The sequence below is a fragment of the Charadrius vociferus genome, unplaced genomic scaffold, assembly GCF_000708025.1.
Source record: "Charadrius vociferus isolate BGI_N301 unplaced genomic scaffold, ASM70802v2 scaffold365, whole genome shotgun sequence".
Classification (NCBI taxonomy): domain Eukaryota; kingdom Metazoa; phylum Chordata; class Aves; order Charadriiformes; family Charadriidae; genus Charadrius; species Charadrius vociferus.
In genome coordinates, this window is record NW_009648559.1 from 1,723,088 (window position 1) to 1,750,146 (window position 27,059).

General features: G+C 40.8%; 2 protein-coding genes across 4 annotated transcripts in view; one reads left to right on the top strand and one right to left on the bottom strand.

Annotated features, from left to right (window-relative positions):
- Positions 1-18,309, top strand: part of LOC104287449 (lamin-L(III)-like) — a 20,904-nt gene extending 2,595 nt beyond the window's left edge. The window contains exons 2-12 of the mRNA XM_009886159.1: positions 4-161; positions 4,605-4,761; positions 6,449-6,574; positions 7,476-7,646; positions 9,002-9,127; positions 9,251-9,471; positions 10,171-10,396; positions 11,309-11,416; positions 12,633-12,749; positions 12,846-12,953; positions 18,172-18,309. Coding sequence (XP_009884461.1) covers positions 4-161; positions 4,605-4,761; positions 6,449-6,574; positions 7,476-7,646; positions 9,002-9,127; positions 9,251-9,471; positions 10,171-10,396; positions 11,309-11,416; positions 12,633-12,749; positions 12,846-12,953; positions 18,172-18,309 — 1,656 coding nt within the window. The remainder of the gene's footprint in view (positions 1-3; positions 162-4,604; positions 4,762-6,448; positions 6,575-7,475; positions 7,647-9,001; positions 9,128-9,250; positions 9,472-10,170; positions 10,397-11,308; positions 11,417-12,632; positions 12,750-12,845; positions 12,954-18,171) is intronic.
- A 1,053-nt stretch (positions 18,310-19,362) lies between these two features.
- The window catches only part of SH3GL3 (SH3-domain GRB2-like 3), a 58,423-nt gene continuing 50,726 nt past the window's right edge, over positions 19,363-27,059 (bottom strand). For 2 of the 3 annotated variants that reach the window (XM_009886115.1, XM_009886116.1), the window contains exons 7-8: positions 26,134-26,288; positions 19,363-20,161 (exon numbers count right to left, since the gene is read on the bottom strand). In XM_009886115.1, coding sequence (XP_009884417.1) covers positions 19,956-20,161; positions 26,134-26,288 — 361 coding nt within the window. In that variant the 3' untranslated portion in view covers positions 19,363-19,955. The remainder of the gene's footprint in view (positions 20,162-26,133; positions 26,289-27,059) is intronic. The other variant, XM_009886114.1, reaches the window with a different exon arrangement.

Genomic DNA, 27,059 nt, shown 5'->3' on the forward strand with positions numbered 1-27,059 from the left:
AAGGAGGCGGGGGGCGAGCCGGAGCTTCAAAGCCTGCGGCTCTGCTACGAGGCGGAGCTGGCCGATGCCCGCCGGGCGCTGGACGATATCGCCATCGAGCGGGCCACGCTGCAGATAGAGCTGAGCAAGATCGGCGAGGAGCACCGGCAGCTGCACAGCAGGTCGGTGTCCCGGTCCGCCCGCCGCACCTGCCGGGCCCCCAGCGGGGGACTGCCCCGGGGCCGCGGCCGCCTCTTCGGGGCTCTTGTAGGGCGAGGGGAAGGGGATGCTGCTCACCAGCAGCTGTGTGCTGGGGAGGGAGTGCTCAGTGCTGTGGGGTGTCTGGGTCGTGGGGACACCCCAAAGGTGTGGCCCTGTGCGGTTGGGGTGTTTTGGGTTAGGAGAAATCCTAACGTCTGTTCTGGAGATGTGCTGCTGGGCCACCGCAGCACCTCCCTGTGATGGGTGTGGGGGTTCCCCCAAACTTGAGGTGTTGGGTGGCTTTATGGGAATAGTATTGCATGAATGCATAGCTTACTGGGTTTGGCATCATACCTGTGTTTCTAAACACTCAAGAAGCTGTTATGCTGGAAAGCATCTAGAAAGTTATGGGTGTAGGGGAAGGAGTCTCTGTATGGAGTCATCTTGCATCTCTTGGGGGCTTTTAGCTCCCCTAGAGGGGAATACACAGAAAAGGTAGTCCTGTGCGCAGTACATCTTACCTGGTCCAGGCTGGTACTTCATGGAAATTGTCCTAGTGGCATTTAGGTCTTGACTTGCATGCTACAGGGATGAACTGCCTGCTGTTTCAGGCTTGACTTTCTTGCCAGCTGTGTATCCTAAGCCTGGCATCATCTTGTTGTCTAGTCTCGCCAAGCCTGGAACAAAGCAGTGGCCCAATGTAAGTGCAATCAAATCTCTTGAAGGAGGGAAAAAGATGCGTAGAGTGAAGGGGAGGGAACAAGTGTCCAATCCCAACAAGCTTTCTTTATGGATATATACAGAGTACGAGCATTGCTAGTTATTTTAATGCCCCATTATACTGCTAAATCAATTATAAACTTGCCATAATTTTGCTGTCCACAGGCCCTCTAATTCTTGTTATAAACTTGTGTTGTAGCACCTTTAGGCAGCAGCTTTTTCTTTGAACATTTGTATGGAGCAAATACTGCCTCCTCAGGCTCAGTAGGACTCAAATAGCTGTTCTGTTTGGGAATAAAATGTGTTTTTACTCTAAGCTTCTGTTTTCAGCTGCTTAGAAGTTCTTTGGCTTGTCTCATTCATGCTGGGTTTTGGCTTGTAGATCTGTTTCATAAATCTAACCAGCCACTTGAGTGGACAGTGAGGAGAGGGGCAATGCTAGTTCTAAAACTTTTCTGCTGCTCTTTGTGTTTGTGTAACTCTGGCTTTGTTTATAAAGCTTTAGGCTTGGCAGGTTTGCAATCCTCTGAACTGATTTTTTTTTTTTTCTTTAAAGTAACTAGGTCTTAGAAGTGGTTAACTTCACAGCCCATGGGAAATCATACAGAGTATGTGCTGATTTCTGAAAGGACTAGACTGAAATCCTAATATTAATGAGTATGTTGTATCTGGGGATGTCTAACTGCAAATGTCTCAGATGACTTGGAAACATACTGCTTTGAGGGTATCGTGCCCTTTATATATACACACCCTTTAAATAACCTGGAACTCTTATAGGATGGAATGTCACCAGATAACTTCCACACAGCATTAACCATTGACTCTTATTAATTGCTGGTAAAGAGACTTAAAGCTTCAGCAACAATGAAGTGTGCTTGCAGTTCAGCTTTTTTTTACTATTTAAACAGTGGTAATTGGAAGTAGGCCAAAGCCATTTGGGGAGGAGGAGCTGTGGATAAGCATATCAGTTGGTTGAATTTGGAGCCTGAGGAAGGTCAAAGCAACTACAGTAGCACAGCAGAGAAAGACAAGACCAGTTTCTTTCTGCACCAGAGAGCAGAGATGTGCATTTTGCTACTGAACCCAAAATAAGCAGTGTAGCAAGCTGATGCTGTAAGAATGAATTCTGCAAGTGCTGTTAATGTCCTCTTGTCTTGACAAACTGGAGTCTGCTTCAAACATACTGAACTTTCTGGTAAAATTATTTAAATTCTCCAGTTCAAATATATGTGGCACCCTGATTTACAAGGAATGTAAATGGCAGTGTCTCAAAGTTATTGCTTGCAACTTATAGCTAGTAAGCTGTGCTTAGTTGTGGAGTGGTTGGTACATGGAATGTTGTAGAGTTACTGTCACTGTTTGCTGCATAATAATGTGAAGTGGGGTTTTGAACCCCAAACTTGGTTTAAAAGGGTAGTAAATGCTCTTGTCAAAGCCAGAGTTGTTAAATTACTGTTATTAAAGATGAAATGACTCACTGAAAATAATGTTTGTCGGGAAAGAACACAGGAAACATGAACCTGGCTGTAGAAGCCTGCATCAGGAAAGTGGACTGTTAAAATGCAGATACTAATGGAATTTCAGTCTTGCATGCACTTTGATTGCAGAATGGAATTTATATTATTTTAGGATGAAAACAGTCAATATTATGTAGTGTAGTTACATAACAGTCAATATTATCTAGTAGTGTTATGGATGTACTTGTTAATATCATAACTAATACTAACAGTAAGTGGTAGTGGTAGCAGAGATACCAAAAGGAAGGTGGCTAATTAATGCCTAAAAAGAAAAAAATGTTAATACTAAAAAACCTACAATACATGATCTTGTTTTTCATCGTTACACCAGTAGAGTTACTTTTTTCCTGGAGTCTGAGTAAAGGATAAGTAACCTCTGCTAGCAAAATATTTGGGTTTGCATCATAGTCATGAAGTATGAGAAACAGACAACAAATGTCTCTGAACAGCATGGTTAGAAAAGGCCTTGAGCAAGAACTTGATGCAGCCTCAGGCCCCAGGCCTGTGTTGGAACCAACCATACCTGCATCCCTTCCAGCAGATGTTTGCATAACCCTTTTTTAAAATTCCAGATGATGGAAATTCCAGAATATTCCCCCCCCCAGGCAATGTGCTTCAGTGTTGAACTACTGTTGGTTTACTCTTCCTAACATCTAATGCAGGGATTCCTCTCTGCAATTTAAGCCTGCAACTTCCTGTCTTTTGCACAACTGACATAGAAAACAGATTCCCTTCTTCTCTGCAGCAGTCTTTAATGTATGTAAAGACTGTTATGTCTCCTGTCACTTTTCTCTTCTCTAGACTAAACAACCCTTACTTTTTCCTAATCTTTCCTTGCAGTCCAAGCTTTCTAGAGCTGATCACTCCTGCAGAATGGCTTTGGACTCTCTCCAACTGGTCTGCTCAGTTATCAACTGGAAAAGTCATTGTATGAATTACCAGAACTTGGCAGAACAGATTTTGCTAAAATAAATTGAAGACTTTACTCTTTGCAATCTCAAATCTGAGTTTTGAGCAGGAAGTCAGACTCTGGATAATGGTCAGGCAACTGCAAGGATTTTAGAAAGTAGAGTAGTCTGGGAAATTACCACCCCTTTCTCTGACAGGAACTTGCTGTGGGCCCAGCACTTCTCTACTGTGGTGCCAAGTAAAACTGGCAACTTAAACAACTGTATTGGCCATCCAGGTGGTACCCAAAGGCTCTGTACCTGAGTATTTGTGTGAAATGGCCCTCTTCTGAAGGCAAAGCATCTCTTGCCCTGTAGCTCTGCCATGGTGTGAAGGAGGGAAGGGGGCCTGATGCTTCCTGAGGGAGAAGAGCCCCTTGCAAGGGCACTGTGAGGGAAGCACAGCTGCTGTGGGGGCTCGCTGCCCTGTGGCAGGAGCTGAGGGGCTGAAGCAGGCAAAGCCCCAGCTGGGGATGTGGGGCTGACAGGACCTGCTCACCAGGGCTGGGACAGTGGCCTCCTGGGGACAAGTCTCCTGTGCTGTGGGCAGGAAGGTCCCAGGGGGGTTGTGAGGGAGGAGGAATCGCATGCCTGGCAGCCAGAGCTGTGTTCTGCCTCTGTCCGCAGAGGCCGAGCATCGCCTGCCACCCTGCCTCAGGAAAGCTGCTCACACCCAGCCTGGCTGCCTGTAGGGGCTGAGGGGCCTCCCTCAGGGTGGAGGCAGCCTCTGTGGCTGCTCCCTCCTGGTGAGAGGGCCGTGTGGTGCTCTGGGGCCTCAGCAGTGGTGTGTTTTAATGTCCTGTAGGCACTTTGCTAAGAAGCTGGTGGTGGCCTTTGCTCCTGAAAGGAGGTGTCTGTGTGAGCAGCTTGTTCAGTGGTGGCAGGTCATGGTGGTCTGGTTAACTTTGGCTTTGAGCGTGACTAGTCCCTCCCTGTGGAGACAGCGGCCTGCACTGTCCCTTCCCTCTCTGGTTGATAATGCCATGGAAAATAGCTGGCTTCTGCATAGGATTCACACAAAACAAGCTGGAAACTGGGTCAGAAATCTTTCTGATGAAACAATACTTGTCTGAGGGGCCTGTCTAGTTTGTTTCTTTGAGCCTACCCTGTGCTCTCACAAGTGTTACTAACCTCTCTTCTGTTTTAGTTCTGCCACAGACCCCTGTGAAAGTAAACACAATAAAAACAAACTTTCTCGCTTACCAGCTGCAACTTATGAGTGTAAAACTATCACTTGCAGGAATTCAAAAAAAGAAGCTGATTTGAAACTGGCACAGGCACATTTGAGAGACCTTGATGCTCAGCTGAATGCAAAGGAAGCTGACTTAGCAACAGCTTTGAATGAGAACCGAAGTTTGGAGAATAACCTTCGTGAATTAAAGGATCAAGTAGTCAATGTAAGACTTGTTCCTGAAATGTCAACTTTGCTTTCATTCCTGAAGCTTTTGCTTGTTTTTTTCCCCCAACTAATTATTGAGATTTAAAAGCAGGGAAAGACTTACCTATGGCAATGACAGGTGGACAAAAAGTTTTCTGTGATCCTACTGAAAGCAGATGCTACTAATAGTTGGTCTGTTAAAATTTCCACCTGTTGTAGGTACCTTTAATTCTATTCTATGCCCAAAGTATGTAATATTTCTTGTTCTAAGGACAAAGTAAGTTGAAATGTGTTGTATTGTTGTAGCCCCTGTAGCATTTTCTAACATATCAGCAGAGGTAGCATTTGATGGATCCTGCTTCACTATGCTTAAATCTAGGTAGAATAAATAAGTTCTGACTATTCAGTTCAGCCCTGAGGAGAAGGATTTGGGGGTGTTAGTTGATCAGCAGCTCAATGATGTGAGCTGACAATGTGCACTCACAACCCAGGAAGCCAACTGCATCCTGGGCTGCATCAGAAGAGCATGGCCAGCAGGTTGAGGAAGGCGATTCTGCCCTTCTACTCTACTCTGGTGAGACCCCATCTGGAGTACTGTGTCCAGCTCTGGAGCCTCCAACATAAGAAGGACATGGACCTGTTGGAGTGAGTCCAGAGGAGGGCCACAGATATGATTAGAGGGCTGGAGCACCTCTCCTATGAATACAGGCTGAGAGAATTTGGGTTGTTCAGTCTGGGGAAGAGAAGGCTCCAGGGAGACCTTATAGCAGCCTTCTGGTATCTGAAGCGTGCCTACAGGAAAGATGAGGGACTCTTTATCAGGGACTGTAGCAATAGGACATAGGGTAATGGTTTTAAATTGAAAGAGGGTAGATTTAGATTAGATATTAGGAAGAAGTTCTTTGCTGTGAGGGTGCTGAGATACTGGAACAGGTTGCCAAGAGAGATTATGCATGCCCCATCGCTGGCTTGAAGGTGTCCCTGCCCATGGCAGGGGATTTGGAACTAGGTGATCTTTAAGGTCCTTTCCAACTCTAACCATTCTATGATTTTTATGATTACTTTTTTGTGTAGGCTCTTGTGCTACTAAAATGAACTCTGCTTGAGTTGCTACTCTACAAATGCATTTCTAAGAGCATAGTTTTTTGTATCATCATGCTTTAATGTGATCACTGAATGAGCTAATTTCAAATCTTCAGGATAAAAAAAAAAACACCAAAAACCCACCCCCCCCAAACTTTTATCATTAAAGCAGCACACTCCAATGCTGGAAGTATAATGGTTTGTCAACATAGTTTAGCTATATTTGGAGGATTTCATTTATTAAGCATCAAACAAATTATATTGGAATTTAGGGAGAAGTTTGGAATACTTTATGTTGTGAAGGGGTGGAATGTATATGGATGGTACAATTGATTGATCAGAAGTCTACTTTGAGGAGTCAAACTTTAGATGGTGGGATGAAGGGCTGCTCTATACTTGCTGTGTGGGAAATCTGGCCTACATAAAAATTAAATAGGGTTCTTCCTGTTGCTAATAAGCTGGATCCCACTGAAATAAGAACTTAAACAGAGTAACCAACTTCACTTAAGCAGTGTGTTTTGACTGCTGTGGGAATGAAGTTGAACTGTGGGAATGAAGTTGATTGTTGTAGTTTGGAAAAATGACCTCTTAAGTTTGATTACCCTGATATCTCTCTCTTCTAGCTGCAGCTGTCACTGGAAGATACCAAAGAACATCTCAACAGTGAAATGTTGAGGAGGGTGGACCTGGAAAATCATATGAAAACTTTGCAGGAACAAATCATGTTCCAGCACCACCTTCATGAAGATGTATGTTTTAGCTTATGAACGAGTATATATATTTTTTTTAGGTGTCCATGATTCCTGGATGCGCTTAAAAGCAAAGTTAAGATATGCTTTATCCTTAAAAAGGTAACTAGCTGAGTCAACCTATGGCAGCACACCAGCCAATAAAATCTACCAAAATAGGAAAAAGTACACAACCTCATGTTAACTGGCATAGTACTGATAGGTATCTGGAATATGAGATCACTTTCTTAGGCTGCACTTCTGAAGGTAACTACAATCCCAATATACTACTTTGTGTAACTAGAAGTGCATCTATTACAATCAAATTTAAATGATTCCACATGTTTGCTGGAAGCCTAAAATAATCGAAGAAGTTAAATCTCCTTTAATAAGCAACTTATGTTCCCTGCTTCTTTAATGCTTATCGAAGGTGTCTGGTAACCTTTGTGTGAGAACTCAGTCCATAGAACTAGAAAATGTGAATGTAAACCAACTTCCTTCTAACTGGAAGGAATCTCAAAGTGTGTGGTTTAAGTGATAGAGAATTCCAATTTATCTATCCAAGTACTGTTACCTTTTGAATAAAACAAGAATATTTAAAGTACACATGCATACACACTTCAGTTTTTAAGTAAAGCAGAGAAATCAATCTAGTACAAAGCATTATTCTTAAAATCAAATTCAAACTACTGCAGGTATTAATTTACGCAATGTTGGTAGTGAGGAAGCAAAACAATCCAGCACAAGGTGGAACTACTTGACCTAATGGATGAATATCTAAGATCTGAATGAAGATTAATTTCCATGCACTCAATGATAAATCTGTGTCAATGTTGAATGACTTGCTAAGCTGGTACAGTAAATCCAGTCTCAAATGAAACTGTTTTGCTTTGCTTATTCTCTGAGGCATTTCTTCTCCTAGGAGCTCAAGGAGACGAAAAGAGTCCATGAGAGCAGGATAGCAGAAATAGAATCTGGCTGTCAGAGAGAACTTGAAAGTAAGGTCTCGGATGCTCTGCAGGGGCTCAGAAAACAACATGAAGAACAAATTCAAGGATACAAAGAGGAGCTGGAGCGAACATTCAATGCAAGAGTGAGTCTGTAAAAGATGCCAATAAAAGAAAACAAGTTCTTTGCACCTTGATATGATTATAGTCACATGAACATAAAAGGCTGACTGATAGAGCCCTTGTATTCAATGCAGAGCTGCTTGGTACAAGTTGTTACGGAATTTCAAAGTAGTGTCAAATATTAAAATTGAAATTGTATGAACACTTGGTCCCAAACAAAACTGTTTCAAGCACCATACTGTCCCTTTTGGGGAGCAATCAGGAATGGCTAATAGAATAAAGCTGATCATAATTCAGACTTCTGACAAAGCTGAGAGCTTGTCTGACATGTTCAGGACTAAGGTATGCTATGTTTGTGTTAAGCAATTTCAGTATTATTGAATCAAACTTAACCTACTGATTATAATTTTACTAAAATGCATAAAATAAGACATTCTTACAGTTCTACAAGTGCACTTTTAAATGTATGAGTGCAAATGTCCTTTTCCAGTTGCTAGTGCTGGATAATGGGGAGAGGGTGCTTATGGAAGTAGCTTGATAGTTTGTCTTCCAGAACTGGTCTGTCACCTCTTTCCCAACATTAGCCACGTATGCAGGAAAAAGTAATACTTCAAGCTTATACTCTTGGTAGGTATGATCCCAGGGGTTTCTGGCTTGGATGCAGCATATGGTATTGGTCTCCTAAGTCTTGTTTAATACTCAGTGTAGAATCATATTATCTGCTACTTTTCTCAACAAGTGTGTGTGTTCATTTCTTCCTGGTTCTTTTGGCTTTCTCTATATTACAATTTATATGCCAACTCGGTGAATTCCTTTGGATGCTTCTGTCCAGGTTTCCAGTGGAATTCTGTGAGTGCCTCTTGTAGTAGCATGGCTCTACTTTATCCTTTCTTGGAACAACTCAAGATTGAATTGCTCTAGAAATAGCTCAGTACTCCTTATAGTGATGCAGGAACTGTTTAGTAACAGAACTTTAGGGGAAGAGCAATAGCTTGATAAGCACACCTAATATCCTGTAGCCCCATGCTTTGAAGCTGCTTAGCTTCTAAAAATATTCTAAACATTCTTCATTGTTCTGTTGGGAGAATCCATTTACTTCATATCTATACAAAGACTTCATGCATCTGTAATTGAAATATCCTAATCCAGCAATTTTCACTACTTGATTACTGCTGACTTTCTGATGTAAATGTCAAAATTGTGTAAACCTCCCTGCAAAGCAATGAAAAACTTTCTGACCTGGACTATACTTAAATATGCTTATACCAATAAAACATAACTATTTCCAGCTGTGACAGCTGGAAATCACTTGGTTTTCCTCCCTTATTTAAAATACATGGTCATAAGCAACTCGTTACTAACAGTGACTTATCCATAGGTGCAGAACGCTCAGGCATCTGCAGTGAGACACAGTGACTTTGCCAATGCGGCTCGGGAGGAGCTGATGGAAACAAAGCTGAGAGTTGATGTTCTGACATCTCAAGTTAATCAATACCAAAGCCAGGTACTATCTTTATTTGTATATCCTTAGAATTACTTAAATTTAGATACCTAATTCAAAATACTGGACTCTCCTCTCTAATTTTCAGTTATGATTTAATTGGTTTTTCCTTCCCCTTAATTTTAGAATGTTGCTTTGGAGAATAGAATAAAGGAGCTACAGGGGATGCTGGATTATGACCGTGATCTCCATCAAAGGTGTATAGCTGAAAAAGAGAAAGAAATAACACAAGCCCAGCAGCAGGCACAAGCACAGTTGGAAGAATATGAGCATCTCTTAGATGTGAAACTGGCTCTAGATCTGGAAATAAATGCCTACAGAAAGATGCTGGAAGGAGAGGAACAGAGGTAGGCTATGGCAAGATCCTCATATGAGGACTTGCTTCATCCAAGATCCTATGCTAATTAACTATATATTCTGTAGAACATGGAAGAGGCAAAAAAATAAATATTAAGTATGTGATTAGTGCCATAATTTACTTCTTGAAGCATAATCTTCTTGTAGACAGTATTTACATCCCACATCCACCACATGGTGTAATAAGATGAAGTAACTTGATAAACCCAACTGATAAAGTTCAAAGGTCCATTAGACATCCCTTCCTAGAATCAAACCTTCTCAAAGCTTTGTGCTACATCCTAGAGATATATCAAAGACAGTGCTTAAGTTTCATGAATGAAACTGTATCAACTCCCAGCTATCCAGACACTACCTGGTGAGAACAACATGGACTCAAAGCTTGCTAAGAAGGGTCAAAAACTCAAACTACTTCCACTAAAGACTGTGTTTGTAGAGACTTTAAAGGAATACTTATGGCAGTTGGGAATCTTCTTATTGACACAAGCTTGCTCTGAACTCTGGGGCTGTCTTCCAGGCTTAACAAGCTACTTAGCTACTCTTGCCAGTAAAAATAAAATCTTATATTCAAGACTTCAGGGAAAGCTTGGATATAAGAAGCTGTTAGGCTTGGCTACAGTGGGAGGGTAGAAATGACATGAAATAAGCAGATCAGATATTCAAGTGAATGTTGTCTGACTCCCTTCTAGGCTAAAGCTGTCACCCAGTCCACCTTCGCAGAGTGCTGCAACTCAAGCAACAAGTCAAGGGCGACGGCTCCTACATGGGAAGAAAAGGAAAGTGAAAGAAGCCAGAAAGAGAGGGCACAGTGCTGGATTTCAGACTGTTCAGCATGCTTCATTTTCTGGAAATATATCTATTGAAGAAATTGATGCAGATGGGAAATATGTCAGGCTTAAAAACAAATCTAATGAGGTATTTCTATTCATTCAAGTCTGCATGGCCTTCACTGCAAAGTATGACTTCTTGAGAACTGACTTGTAGCTTAGTAAGAGATGACAATAGGGAAGGATTTGAAGAGACAAGGGAAGAGTACTGCCAAACTAAATACAAAGTGGGGACTTCTCAGCTAATCTGGCTGCTCTCAAGAGAAGACTAGAGACTGATTGATTCTTTTTTGTACTGCAGGTGTTTTGTTCACAGCAATGTCTGGGAGATGCTTTTGGGGGGAGATGCACTGGGTTCTAACACTGTCAGTTGTTTCTCATCAGGTTCAGTCTAGCACTATTAGAAGTACTACTTATTCTTGAACTAATGTGCTTAGTAAATGGGATAAAGACAGCTTCTTATTACTTACAAAAGCTTAAAACAGCTAAAAGGGTGAACAGAGCTGACAGTATCTAATCCATGTAGAGGGTTTATCTGACCAATTAGATAATTCTTTGACTAGTCTGCAAATCCAGAATTATTAGAATTAATCCTCAGAGCTCCAAAACTTGTGGTTGGTAGCTTAGCCACTTCAGCCTGAGATGCCTTAAAACCTTCACAGGCCACTATCTATTTGTTATATATAAGTCCCAAGTTGGTAGATGGGCATGATCGACTTCATTTATCAGAATCTCCCTCATACAGAGCATCACAATCCCTCTTCAACAGAAGGCAAGAATAGATGTGCCTATATTTGTGGGGCTAAGGTTAATTCTAAGAAAGTACTGGGAGAAATCCTAGGGAGGCTTTAATGGTAACTTGAAGGCTTCCTCAAAATTAATCAGATTCTTGTATGCTACAGGAGTAGAACTAAATCTGACGCTTGAGTCTGGAAAGAACCTTGCACTTGTAAAATATGGTGTTTGTCTGTAATGCTGAGAGAAACTTATTGTCCCACAGGATCAACCACTACATGGATGGGTGTTAAGAAGACATCTTGGAAGTGTGCCAGATGTAACATATAAATTTCCTTCACGGTTCACTCTTCAAGCGGGCCAAGTAGTTACAGTAGGTAGTGGTTTTGTAAAACTTACTCAGAGCTTTTTCTTATGTTAGATAGCTATAGATTCATGTAATAAGGAAAACTAAATTGATATACAAGTGCCTAAAAACTCAAATCCTTATATTATGTAGAGAGGAAAATGGGGGGAAATCCTTGCAACAACTTGATATGAAATGCCAATTAAATTTTCTTTAAAGCTAGATCTTGAATTGAACTTGATCATTCCAGATTGGAATGGGCTGTCATTAACAGAATCAATATATAGTTTATTCTTAGGGTTCCCCATACTCCTGTGACTTGATACAAGTTGTGCAAAGACTTTTGCTGTTGCTGAAAGCTTTAGTCCACTACAGTTCAGCAATGCTGAGCTCATGGTTTATGGTACTAAGCTAAATATTAGCTCTAAAATCATAGAATGGTTTAGGTTGGAAGGGCCCTTGAAGTTCAAGTCCCACCCCCCCTGCCATAGGCAGGGACCCCTCCCACTAGACCAGGTTGCCCAAGGCCACATCCAGCCTGGCCTTGAACCCCTCCAGGGATGGGGCCTCAACAACCTTTCTGGGCAACCTGTTCCAGTGCCTTACCACCCTCAAAGTGAAAAACTTCTTCCTAATGTTTAAACCTGCCCTCTTCCAGTTTAAAGCCATTCCCCCTTGTCCTGTCACTACATGCCCCAGTAAAAAGTCCTTCCCAGCTCTCCTGTAGGCCCCCTTAAGGGACTGGAAGACCACAATAAGATCTCCCCGGAGCCTTCTCTTCTCCAGGTGAAAATGTACCCTAAGTACATTTAGATAGTGATCAAAGAGCCTAATTCTACGTTCTGCACTCCAAACTCTGTACAAGCTTACTCAAGAGATCTGTGAGTGACCCCAGGCTAGAGGCTATCTTGTATACACAAATTGCTGCTATAAGTATGTCTGTAACTATGGCTTGGCTCTGTGACTTAAATGGCATGCATGTGCAAGCAAGGCTACCTCTACATCAGGTAGAAGCTGTTAACAGCCTTTTTGGCACTGTTTTACAGTCTCCAGTTAAAAAAAAAAAAATCACCACCATTCTTAATAGCCCTGAAAAGAACTAACCTGTCAGGGATCACAGTAGTTCAGTTTCTGTTACCAGACATCTTTGGTATTGGAGTACTTAAGAGTTGTATATGTTATACTGAATCCTAATCTAACTACAAATAAGAATCTTCAGATGTTCACCCTAAATCTGTTGCAGATCTGGGGTGCAGCAGCTGGGGTAAGCCCAGGTCCTAGTGATCTGGTCTGGAAGTCTCAGAAGTCTTGGGGAACTGCAGATAATATTGGTGTTACACTTATCACAGATGATGGTGAGGTAAGTGAGAGAGTAAAGAGCTTCTACTGTCCTAATACTAAACTTGTTTGTACTTAATTCTTGAGGGTTCTTGGTGGCAATTCAATTGTATTCTAGGAACTTGCAGAAAGGAAGATAATGCTTGTACTCAGAGGAGAAGAAAGCAGTGAGCAAGATGATGACTATGAAGAAATAACTGGAAGTGAAATGGAGTTTCCATCTCAGGTAAGCTGCCTGAAGCTTAAATACGTGCTATCCACAGAATCATTCAGTGGCTATTTCTTTTCATTACTGTATGAAAAAATTCCCTAAGCATTTTCCCATATCCTACAACTCTTTATATTTTTCTTGATGTCAGACCAAAAGAAGAAAAAAGAAATGTTGTTTGGTGTCATGATAGTGGTTCCTGTGAGCCTCCTTAAGCAGGTGAGATGGTGAGGATCATGCTTGTCATCTCACAGAAAACTTGCTTCATTAATAGTGCTGCATTCTGTCATCCTATGTAGGATGTAGCTTGCATGGCTTTGCATCAGAAGTGGAATTGATGCTTTGCTTATTCTCTGGTTGATTAAGATCAAATAGTAGCATTAATTGTTTGGTCTCTTACTACTGACACACTGAAAAATACTAGCTTTAATGTCTGTTCCATCTAAACATCTGACTACGAATGAACTTAAAAGCTGTTACTCCAAGAACAGAACACAAATGCTAACTAGATATTTTATTTATGTGGGATGAGTGACTTACCTGACACTCCAAAGAGTCTCCCTGAATGGCTTTTCAGATAAACTTAGGTTCACACTGAAGAAATCTAATATTTTCAGAAGTATTAAAAGGCTGAAATAGGAGTTCTCAGTGTATTGTTTGAATTTAAGAGATATTTAGGCAAACATGAGTTTGAGACCCTTTTGTTCCCTAAATATCTCTTATATTCAAACATGAGTTTGAGACCCTTTTGTTCCAGATCATTTCCAGGAACTACTTTTTCTCATCTTGCTGTGCAAAGTATCTCAGCCTTGCTTCAGTCACAAGTACTTCCTTCAATACTTTCAAAGTGGAACTTCAGTACAGATGCAGGTCACGCTAATGGAATTAATGCAGTGAAATAGAATAAGCATGTTTTGCCTTTAATATACTTTATAATCCTTTGGCTACAATTTGCATATTGTAATGCCCTGTTAAAGACTCTCTAGCCCCTCCAAATGGCTTTTGACTGATCACATTATGAGTCTGAATATCTGCATATAGGATGCTCCTAGTGTACTTTGATATACTAGTAGTCAGGTATCTTTAACTGCTGAAGTAGTCTAAAACAGAGCTAATACAAGGGTTTTAAATTGATCATAACTGAACAGTTATGGACTGTACTCCAGCCTTGAGTTGGTTTGTTTCTTGACTTGAAATAGCAGAGTCCCCTTTCTTGGTAAAACACCAAGGCCCTGAGCACAGGGGGGTGCCTACCTAAAAATTCATTCTCCCTCTCCTGCTGACTCAGCATGTTGAGCTACCACAGCTCTTGCTAAAACTGATCTTACACAGTTACATGGAGTACATGCATCTTACTGCACCAGGTCTTACAGCTCCCACCATTCCCTAGATACTTTCATAACATACCTGTCTGAAAACTGAAAGGTATCTTAGTACTGTCTTTCTGAAGAAAATGTACCTCAAGTAGGCAGTTACTGCCTGCTGCTTGGTTCTTTCCTTGTCCTTCTTTCAAACAGAAAATCTGGGTAAATATCTATTAATATAATACTATCTGGCTTAAAGGCTGTTTATCAGTGTCTCCCGACTTACATGCACATTCTTGTAATATTTTCAGTCTCACTGAAGGAGGGTGAGACCCTGTTAAATAGGCTATTGAGAAAGGTTCTATAATGCTATTCTGCACAGCGTATGCCAAAATGGTTGAAGTAACACTAGTGGAAGCTTTAGGCTCATAAGAGACCTAGTGATACAAGCTGCTCTTCATGTTTGGAATAGGGCCTCTTTTTTTTTTTTTTTAAGGCTCTTCATTTGAATTGACTAATAATAAGGCTCATTTGACAATCAGTGATGGAAATCAAAAGTAACTTTTTTCCTTACACCTCTAATCTGTTTTATCAGCAACTTTACAATACAGTTGTATGCCACTTCTGGTAAGAATCAATTCTAATACTCCCACTCAAATGTTAATGTCATTCCTGTCTGCTGAATTCCTATCAAACCTTTGCTATTAGTACCTCAATGCTTCTGCTCCATTGGTAGTACTGAAATAATGGAAGCTTAGTAAAAAAGTTAACTTCCTGCATGCAGTAAAATATTGCAAAGAAAGCATGCTGTGCTTTTAAAGGAAGGCGGGGTTACCATAGTTCTTGCTTCTGTTTTTACCATCCTAACTAAGGTAGCATGAATCTGCATGCCAGTTGAATTTTGATGGTTCAGAACTGAGGTAGCGATAGATAGCTTGATAGCCTTTCATTAAGGAAGGCACAGGCTCATGTATTGCATGGACTTACATTCTTAAAAGCTTGTTTTCTTCTTCCCCCACCCCCAAACCATCTAGCATACTTCAAGTACTGGCTCTCCTGAAAACTTGCCTTGCTTTATCAATAAGTAACTATATTTACAAAACACTAAAAATCCCACACACCTATATGAGGATCAAGTAGATAACAAGCAATAAATACTGTTTGTACACTTGCTAATTAGCCTAATGTCTTGATGTTTTATTTCTGCAGCAAAATGAGGATACCAGCTGTTCTATCATGTAATGTGGACAAAGAGATGATCATCTGAAAACACATGTCAATCCCAGGTGATGTAGACTACATGTGTTTTGGTGTCTTCTGCAATATCTGAAACTTGGAATTCACATCTCCCATCTGACCTTTCTGTAAGAAACATTGTCCATAATGATGAAATTCCCTACCTTCTGATACTGGACCCTGTTCTTGGATTCACTGGTATAAAGAGCAGTAGAATACAAGCTCCATGTGAAGTTGTTATTATTTTAACACCAGGATCTTGTGTCCATGACCTGCTGAAACAGAGGATGGTACACAGTTTACAAAACTTCTAAACATACGCCCTAGAATGATGCTAAATACTTGACAATTCTGATACAGTGTTTCTCCAAAGGTGTAATTTGTTTCAGGCCTGAATGGGAAATTGCATGGGCCAGATCACACCCTAGCTTGCACCTTAAGCAAGTCTAAACTCAGCTGAAGTAAAACACTATCTTGAAGAGTACTGAGTGTCTGCAATGCTTCCTGCTCAGATCCTGATGCTGAAATACATGAAACTGGTCTACATCACTTGCTAGAGAGAAACATTTTAAAATTTAAAAGCCAGTTGTAAAAATACTCATCTTAATAAATGTATGGTTGCTATATTTTAGCACCTGGAAATCCACCAGTTTCAGTATTCCTAGATATAGTATATCACAGCATAGCTGTGTCAAACTGAACTTGGACAGATGTACCCAGTAAATGTGAAAAAGTATCTCATTCCAACAGAGCAGGTACTGTAACTAGCTGTATTCGCACTGTTTGAATGGTCCCAACAAGCCAGCTTTCTAAGGAGCTAGATAAGAGGTGCTGAAACAAAAATCAAAACTAGGAAGCACCAAATGTAGCAAAACGTGCATCAAAGCATCTGCTCTTAGAATACTGATGTACTAAATCTCCATGCAGTCTACAGTACTGCTTTGTGTACGTCTAATGGGGCAGCTGGGGGAGGACTGTCTATTGGCCAGTATGTAATTTACTGTAACTTTAATAGCTCTGCAGTCTATGTGAAGCCTGACCTATAACCCTCAGAAACCAGGTAGTCAGCCTCTGGGGCCACTGCATTCAATTATTCTTAGCCTCTTTTTACAAAAACGTCTACCTGCTGGCGCTATGGTAAAGAAAGGGCCTTGATGAGCCACAGAAAGTACACTTTTCTTTAAGAGCAGGAGGGGTGTAGCTGAAGGGAGAAGAGCAGCTGAGATTGCAGATTTCTCCAAATGCTGGAATAGCTTTTTGACTGCCTCTTGCCTTGCCAAAGTCTGCAGTTCGGAATTTAAGAATTGTTCTGTGTTAGGATGCAGTTGTTAAGGTGAGGCTTTCCTTATACTAGCTTAAACTCTCAAATTATTTAAAAAAATCTAGTTTTGAGACATCGAGACTAGATGCAGCTTTAATACTTGCATTTTAGCAGATATGAATTCTTGTTGTACCTTATGGCCCACATAGAAATAGATGCTGCTATGAAATTGCTGTATTTATCTTGATTTCTTGAATTTTTTAATTATTAAAGATATTTTTCATGTATATAAAAGCAATCTTGGAGTTTAATATTTGCAGGTTAAATAATAAAGTTCTGTTTATTCATGGATCTTATCTGAGTGGATCAAAAGACTTTGAGGCAATAAAACTGGTGAGTTTAGGGAAGATTCCCTACGGAAACCTTCAGAAATACACTGTACTGCCCTGTTTACATTTATTACTCAGTTCCTCAAATAAAGCCAAACTGCTGAAAAATTTGATTTAAGAGGAATCTTCAGTCTTTCAAGTTAAACCTTTTCATAGCACAAGGGAAGGATGGTATGAAAGATCTGAACTAGTGTTTGAGTCTTGATAGGAAACAGCAGCAGTACAGTGTGGTGTTTGGCAATACCACCAACGGTCTAAGAAATAAGATCTACTTAGTAGACAGTCTATGAAACTTGTTCAGTCTCAAAAGGGGCACATATTAAAGAATCAATTCTCTGATGTGCAATGGATCCTATTGTGCAAATTGTCTTCCTAGCCTTTCTACACACTTTATATATAAAATATATATTATATTTATATATATATAATGCTCTCTTGACTTGCTTCCAGCTTACTATTTTAGCATAGCTGCTTCCTGTTACATGTGACATCTGTTGTAGCTGACCAGGAGCTCTACACTGAAGGGCAAGCTGCCTACAGCAAAGTGTATTGAGAATTCAAACTGGTGTGTGTGTACACACCTGTAATTCTTTCCTCCAGGGAATTCTGGTGAGACAGAAGAGAGATTTCAATACCTCTTTTCTTGCCTGCTATAGACAGGTATGACTGGGGAGACCTCCCTGATAAAGGGGAAAAAAAGGCAAAAGAAGCTGTGAATCCCAAACCCCTAAAACCTTTGAAAGTTGTCCCCTACATTTTGTATTCAGAACATAATAGCTACTTTCATTTAAAAACTCTGGAGAAGGGCTGAGGAGTTTTCTTCTACATGAGCAAGTCCAAATTCTGAGATAACATGCCCAAAGTAGCAGGCTGCAGCTGATGCTGCACAGAACCCTCTACTTCCCTTGTGACCATTGTGCAAGCCAAGGCTGGAGATGAGAGACACCAGAAAGCCATGGTTTTGGTAGTCAGTTAGGGGCTATTTATGCTTCTTAAATGGAAAAGTTCCTGCACCTGTGATACACACAAAATTCTTTCCTCTCTAGGGAAATGCTGTTTCTACTGGACTACAGAACCAAATACAGCTTGCAACTCTGAAGCTGCATTCAAGCCAGTTTGCCCATAAAGGGTTCAGCTCCCTTCTCAGCACTGTGTTGTGCAGAGACAAATTGGCAAAAGACTAAATGTTCCTCTGGGGCTGCTGAATTTTTTGGTCATTGCTACATCTGCATTTACTAAGCAAAGCAAAAGATGGGTAACAGAAAAAAAAAAATAAAAAAATTCTATCTTCATTTTGATAGTATTTAAAGATCATAGAACAGTTTGGGTTGGAATGCACCTTTAAAGGTCATCTAGTCCAACCCCCCTGCAACAAGCAGGGACATCTTCCACTAGATCAGGTTGCTCAGAGCCCCATCTAATCTGACCTTGAATGTTTCCAGGGATGGGGCACCTACCACCTCTCTGGGTAACCTGGGCCAGTGTTACTTCTTTTATATCTAGTCTAAATCTACTCTCTTTAAGTTTACAACCCTTAGTCCTATTGCAACAGGCCCTGCTAAAAAGTCTGCCCCATCTTTCGTGTAAGCCCTCTTTAAGTGCTGGAAGGAGCTATAAGGTCTCCCCAGAGCCTTCTCTTCTCCAGGCTGAAAAAATCCAACTCTCTCAGCTCTCTAATCATTTTTGCGGCCCTCCTCCAGACTTGCTCCAACAGGTCCATCTCTTTCCCGTGTTGTACTTACAATACCAGTCAGTCTGTCCTCCATTTTGAGGTTTTTGCATGTTTTCAGTTACAGTGCGTCTTTCCCTCTCTCCCTAGCCTTCTCTTTCTCCTTGTTTTCCATCCCCTTCAAATAAATAAATAAAAAAAAGTAGAAGCATGTTGACTTTTCATTTGTTTACAGTAGTCACCAGTGATAGTCACCTGTTTATCTCAATGGTGTTCTACAGAAATCCTGTATTGAATCAGTTTGTACTTAGTTGAAAGGAATTTTTCTCTTATCCTCCTGCTAGAAGAAAATTTTAACAGACATTATAGATGCTACACAATCAGTAGGGAGAGAGCAAGATTATTAACATTCCAGTGGCTGAGGTGTCATAAAACTAATACTTGGGCTCAATTAATGCATTTTTAATGTAGGATTGTTTTCTTCACTGAAAGCTGACATATTTAGCAAAAGTGACCTTCGGCTCAAAAACAAATGCCAGAACTATAGGAATAGAAGCAGCAACCACCGTTCTTATCCCACAGAAATATTTATTCGGTTTGGTCAGTAAATTATAGGAATTTTCAATGCTGAGAACTTGTACTTAGTACAACAACATCATAATATTGACAACAACCACTTTGCCTTTTGTCAACATACAATGTGAAACATGGATTAACTCGCTCAGGTTAAATTACAGTGTGATAGATGAAAAGAGCTCAATGACATCAGTAACTTAGGAACTGGTTACAGTTAGCTTCACTTACAGTATTTTTAAAAATGGTTTTCAATATTAAAATCATTGCAGCCAAAGATAAAAAAAAATTCACGTACAATAATAGCAAGGAAATGCATTTTTGGAGCAACAGTGAGCTACCAGTAAACACTTCATACAGTGATCCTCAAGGCACAAAGCAAAAAAACTGGGTATGGGTTTTTTTGCAGGTTGATGGACTCAGGAAAGGTAAAATCTTTTTGAATATAAAATAAATACATTTTAAAAAGACGCATACAAAAGTCAGTAAGTCAGTCAAATAGCAAGGCTTTCACAGAATGCCACACTGACAGAACATTTGTGAATCCATTTCAGTCATGAAATCACGTTCACAGCTCGAATGACACAATCACTGAGGCAAGGGAACCATCACTTCAACATAATTAATGGGGAAGAAGCCAGACTCTCCATTTAACATCCCCTCGTACCAATTCTCATCAATCTGATTGGTCAAAGTTATGATGTCCCCTTCCTTAAACCCAAGCTCGCCTTCATTTTCTGGCTCAAAGTCATAGAGAGCTTGGCAGCAAGGCTGATCCATGTGCATTGAAGAACCTGCCCCAGTGACAGAAAAAAACTCTGTATTAATAGAGCTTCACAGCATCCCCCAGCCACTAAGCATAAAACAATGGGTCAAGAAATGTAGCGCTGCTGTCGTGAATTTCTCCCTCACCCCCCACAGCTTTTCCAGTGCTTTCACCCATTAACATCTGGTCCTTCTAGATACAAAAAATAATAGTAGTGATAATTAGTTTAAAGCAGAATTCTGTTTCTCCCTTCAGTTCAGATCCCACTCCATTTTCATTCCTAGTTGCCTTCCCTTTCAAAGGGATGTTTATCTCAAACAGATAGTTCGAGTAATCACCATTGTCAAAATCGGCGCGGTCCCTTTGGAGTGGTGGCTCGAGGAATTGGAAGGGCAGGAGTTGAGGAAGCAGAAGAGTCAACAGGGGAAGTGACAAGTGATCATTTAACAAACAGCACTGTCACACACTGCTACGGCGGGAATACCTACCGGAGGGCCGGGGCTCAGGGTCCCTCCGACAAACACGCGCACATCCCACAGACAGACACCTGGATCCTCCTGCTGCCTGTGCCTTGGCAGGAGCAAGGCTCCCGCGCTAACCCTCCCACCTGCGCCTCCCTCGGGCTGTGACAGTCAGTTCCGGGGTGCTGCTCCCCAGGTTCGTGTGTTCAAATCCTTTGTTGTACACATCCTTCATCTGAGCTAAAGCAACGGTTGCGCTAGGAACAACGGTGCCTGTCAAACTGTTCTACAGATGAAAACAGCTTTCTGATACCGTGTCTGGCTGTTCTTGTGACTTACGCTGTTTGCCCTGCAAAACCAAATTTGCCCTTCCTTCCAAATAACTCTTTTCAAAATATTAACCATGCCTTATGCAAATATAGCAGCAAGTACATATATTTACAGGAAAACAAGTAAATATAAATATTCTGTACAAAACAATCACCATTAGAAAAAGAAGTTAACCTTGTAAATGCAGTCACCTTTTTTAAAGATATTCTCATGAAGGGGTGTTAATTGGTTTGGATTTGTGGTGTTGGTACACGTGTAATATATTCATTCATTCATATTTATGAATAAAACTTATTCTAATAAAATGTAATGTAATATTCAAATTGTAAAGCTTAGCTCTGTGGCCAGGGATTATCCAGAGGTTCAACTGAAGTTCAGCCATAACAGATTTTTAAAAACACATACAGCATATCCAAGTAAAAGTCCAGTAATTTGAAATATATTTATACATGAAGAACAGGAGAAAAGATTTCAGGCTGCTGCCACATAAACAGCAGTAAACCACATTACAGCATGACAACTCTAGAACACTCTAGTACTTACATGAAAGCAGTTAAACCTCTTCAACACCTAGTTATTCAAGTTGTCTTACTTGCAACAGTGCAACAATTCTCAAATATTCTCGTCTTGACTGTCTCTCCCAGCTATCACACATGCCAATCATGCAATCACCTTGAAGCGTAACTTTTGTCTGGGTAAATCTCCACACAATTGGTTTTGCAATACAAATATAATAGATAAGATGTTAAAAGTGCATGAAAAAAATGCATCTTAATCTGCTGATCATGGTAACATGTAGGAAACTACTGAAAAGTAACTGTTGAGGGATTTTCTAGTAAAAGGAACAACAAGAAGTCTCTTAAGGAAACCAGCTGACAACTATTCTGGTGATCAGTAAATGAGAACAGGTGAAAGCATCTTTTTAATTGACAATAATATGATTGGGGTAATATTGGATGTTAAAACTGGGAAGTAGGAATTACTTTTGTATTTTATGGGTATGTTTTATAACAATAGAAGAGAGTTATTATTTATAACAATGGAAGAGAGCTGTCAACACAGAGATCCCCCTCAGCAAACCTCCCAGATCACTGTTGTAACAGCACTGGACCAGTCCTCTGCCTGTGGAAGGCGTGGGGTAGCGACAAAATTCTACAGGAACAAACTAAATTACGGCTGGTCTAATACAATGACACAGGTCCAAGCCTGGTTCTGGACATATTTTTGCTGAGAGATTCTAAGGAGAAAAAAGAAGATGAGCCACAGTTTCCCAATAAAAATGGACTGATTCTGTTAAAAAAAGAGCTCATTTATGTTCAGTCTCTGCCAAAGTAGAACTGGTACCAGCTCACTGGAACTGTCGACAGCAGAAGGCGGTGCTCTGAATAACTGAGAAAGTTCCTTGCTTTCCCCAGCTGCTCCGATGGGGCTAATTTATTATCACAAGGCAGTTAATTTCTGACAGTAAGGTATCTGATAGGAGATGGATCACATTTGGTTCATTTTAAGCTCCAAAGACCTGAAAATAAATGTCTGGCAGCCTGGAAAGATTTTTAAACAATGGTCACCGCCAGTACTACCGTCTCACTCCAGGCTGTAGGATCAGGCAAAGTCTTCATTAGAGTCAAGCAGCTGCTGCTACTGTATAATCCAAAGAGACAAAGCTTCCCTGACCAAGGTAACGGGGGCAGCACCGCCTGACAGTCTGTAACGTTCACTGTTTAACATCACAGAATCGGTGACATGATCCCAGCCTTTTCCTGTCTATTAAATATTTGCACATCCTTTCCTGTTGCAGAGATTTAAGCAAAAGAAATTGCACTCCTTTTTTCCTGCAAACAGTGTTTATGTTAGTTTGCAACACCACACACGCCTCTTTAGTTTCTCCAGTTGTGGAGCTAAACTGCCACACTTCACTGCCACTTTCAAGGATGACTTGTCATTACTCTCCAGACCACTAAAACCTGGACAGCAAAAATGGAAAAAAACACCGCAAAAACAGGCTGAGCAAGAAACTGTCTGATTTCCAGAGTGTTACAAGATGAAACCAGAATGCCATTCAATGCTAGTTTGTTTGGCTCGTTGGTTATTCCCTCCCCACCTCCCCCCGAAGGGAGTTATTGACTGCACCTGCACCTTTTCCACACCATGCTGTATGCATATGGTAGCAAAATTATACTTTACTAATCACAAATTGGAAGCTTGCTAAGATAATTAAATCCAAGTCTCCCTCACAGCTGAAGAGAGTAAACATTTAGACGCTTATGTTAAATTCCAGCACATGGCAACCAGACCCCTTTATTTCATATCGTAGTCAAACCTGACAAATAAAAAGAATGAAAGGCGTGACATAACACAGCATTTAAAGAGTTCTGAAGTGAGCCAGATGATGCTCATAGCCTCAGCTGATTAACGAGGATAACAATGAATTAGAACAAAAACACAGATTTGTTATCTGTGCTTAATCAAAGCAGCTAAATAATTCACAACATTAAAATGATGTTTCCGTGAATCTAGCCCTGCAAATGTGTGCAAGTCATTAGTAGTAAATAATTCCCATGTGTTAGGGACCGTACAGAGGAAAATACTATTTCTGCTCCAAGAAACTGATACTTAACTTTAAAAGCTATGGAGAAACACAGGAAAAGCCATTTCAACAATCAGAACTGGATTGCGGTAGTTGTGCTGAATGGATCACAGCTTACTTGGAACTGTCCTGCTGATTTCCATGAGTTCGCTGAACACCAAGGTATTACTCCCCTTGAGTGACAGTATCAGAGAAATTAAAGGTCTACATTTTGTTAGGATTAATGTGTAAAGAAGGGAAATTAGGCATGAAAGTGCTTGTTTGTGTAGGATGAACAGGTCAGTTTTCTAAACGGAAAAGGAGAGGCTGATCACAATGCTATCACATGGAGACCTTAAAACATTTAGCAGTTTTGCTTAGAGACGCCTGGTTCACATTTCTGAATCACAGACCATAAATCTAACCTGTTTCACGATTCTGACTTTAAACAGGAACAGAAAGGTTTCTCCATTTACAAGCAGGGCACATTGACCTCACTGCAGCTCCACAGAAATCCATATGGATAACTTTTGAGTATGGAACAGGGGGAGAAAGAAGAGAATGAACAATGATTTCACCGATGACTGTACCTGCTGGGGAGGGCAAGCACAGCATCCACAGCTTCTTCAGGAGCAAGAAAGCATGATAGATGGTCTTTCTGATATTATTAGCAACACTAAGCATCACAACAATGATTACATATATTCCATTTCTCCTTTTCATCTGTTTCATAGTTTTATTTCTTTTCCGTTCTGACAGCAGAGTGAGCCAAGCAGTAAGTGAGAGCCCATCATTTAGTGATGTGCGAGCAGTTGATGCAATATCCCATGAACAGAATCCATGAATGCAAGTGGCTCACTCCTTCCTTATCTGAGTGATCAGTGGTCATTTATTTTTAAGTTCATTCACAGAATTTTAGCTCATTAAAACTAGCATTTTTCTTTAACTGAATGGTCTGGAAGCAACCTTGAGAAGTGATCCAGTCCGTCTTTCTCCCAGAGTCAGGACTGATTACCCTCAAAGGACATCTTGGATCAATTGCTTCATGGCAATGATAAACCGCTGTAATGTGTGTGCTGTTTTATCTCTGGTTTGACACACCAGTTTATATATAAATGCTTTCTCCACACTCTCCTTTCTCCACCACACATGCAAAGCAGAAAAAATAAAGCCTATATAACTTGACAAGTAATTGAAAGGGGTCTAGAAATTTTATGCTGAATTTTTTAATGAAGGCTGCCATGTTTTTGCTACTTTCATCCAGATGTGCTGTGAAAATAACTAGAAACTTATTCATTGCTGCAAACGTTCCCAGTGCTTTGAATGAAATGTGTCCTTGAATCACATGTCTTAGGAACCAGCAGTCTGAATGGAGAGGAGAGCGCAAAGAGGAGTTGTCTCCCTCAACCCCACATTTGACAGCAACACAAAACTGTTCTTAGCATCCAGGCAGCACGGGGAGCTTCACTAACACACCCTCAAGTACCCTGAGGCACAAAAGAAACAAATCAAGGAATAAGATCTTGCTGGGTGGATTTACGCTGCAAATCTCCTTCAGTAAGGATTGTATGACAGCTTCATCTTGTAGCAGAGTGCAAGAAAATTAAAGAGGCATTAGAAGATGCATGAAGTTACAGCTCCAAGCTTTATTCTTTCACCTTTAGTTCTCTTATTTCTCTCCCAACAACCTTTAAAAAGGAACAAGACTGAAGGAAAGAGGAAATTGGAGAGTGAGGGAGAAAAAAAATAAAAAAAAGCTTTAGAAAAAGATCCTAGATACCATGCCAAGTACAGAAGGGAACTTTTGGCTCACTGCTTCCTCTTTATTTTCCTTACAAATAACGTTTATCAAAAAATTGGCTTTTTCATTCTCTTTTCTTTGCATATTGCTGTCTTTTGGGGTTTTTTTTAAACTATTTTTTTATTAGTCTTCTCTCATCACGCACTGTAGTCATTAAGGAGACAGGGCAGAATAATTTTATTCATGAGATGAGGAAAAGCTATTTCGATGAGTAGTGTAACCTTACTAATTATTCTCATTCACTCAACTTTACAGGGCGTTCAACAGTTGATTTTTTTGTGGAATCGGGGCCTAATCAAAGAAAGGGCTCCTACTCCCACACCAATGAGTACCCAAGTACTTCACTTCATAAGCACACACACTTTGGTACAGACGTTAAGGGACAGTGAAGTAAAATATGTTAATAAAAATCAGTAAGGGTGGAAGTCACCTCTCTGAATTTTACATGAGTAATAGTTAAGAACCTGTACTGATCATTTATGGTCTCAGACTGTGCAGAGAAATTAACAGCTGGAGATATTCCAGACAGATCTAACACACCCACCTTAGGCATCTCTGCCTTTGCAAGAAATGAACTGTTTTCTGCAAGTGCCTCTCCCTCTCTCTCCTCCCACCCTCAGTGGCAATACAGAGAACCTAAAAGACCAAGCAGAATGCCACACCAAAATTTCAGATGGGTGAGAGACTGTTGAGAGGAATCCTGCTTCACAATTCCATTTCCAAATCTGGGAAACAAACTGGAGTCAGATACGTGGATGCTGATGCCTCATGGATCCATTGTTCCATTGTTCTCACAGTACAAGCAATACCTTAAGCAACAATCTGGCAAAACTTCTATCGACATGTTAATTCTGTGGCCACAGACTTACCTGATGATTTTATGGAAGAACTGTAGGCAATCCCATTGTGCTGCTGATTATCACCAATTTCCAGAGTTGTAGTTATTACAGGCTTTGGCTTAAATTCACGTTTAGGCCGACTAGATGCTACATTTATTCTGGAACACAGAGAAGAGTGGCAAGAGATTTACCTGAAGGAAGAAATACTTATGGAGCTTCAGCTCAGGTTTAGTGCTTTAGTGTTTGAAAGTGGGGGGGAACCCAGACAACCTCCTGCTGATTTTGGGTTTAGGCTTTTTTTTTTTTTTGGGGGGGGTGGAAAACAGACAGCGACAGACAGTGGAAAGCAGGTTTATTCAATAAAAACTGCTCAATTCTCATACAGTATTTGAATTGCAGCAAGTCCCTGTTTTATTTAATGCTTTGGTCCTGCTGACAGAGGCATAAAGCTTAACAGCCTGAGTTTGAGAAGTGCTGAGCATCCACAGCTGCCACTGAGTTCGGCAGAAGTTCCAGGAACGAGCTCCCTGGAAAGCTCAACTACAGATGACATATGCAGAGACCCAGCCAGGACAGAGGCCCAGGGACTGCATCTCACACATTGCCTTTTTATTAGAGAAAATGGGAAACAACCACTTGGTCAGCACAACTGCCTCACTGCCTCTTCCTGTACATGCATGTGGCCCAGCTGAGACCTCCTTGTCTCACTGCCCCCTCCAGCTGGGATGGTGCAGGGTGTCTACAGACACAGCTACCCCTGTGCTAATACTCACAGCCACTACGTCCACCCTGATCCCAGGAAAGCCCCGAACAGTCAGTTCAACTCCACGGCTGTAATGCTAGCCTGCACTACAGTGAACACTCAAGTCATCTAGCTCTCCTCTTCTCTGCTGGTTCTCTGAGTGACACACAATAAATTAATGACAGCA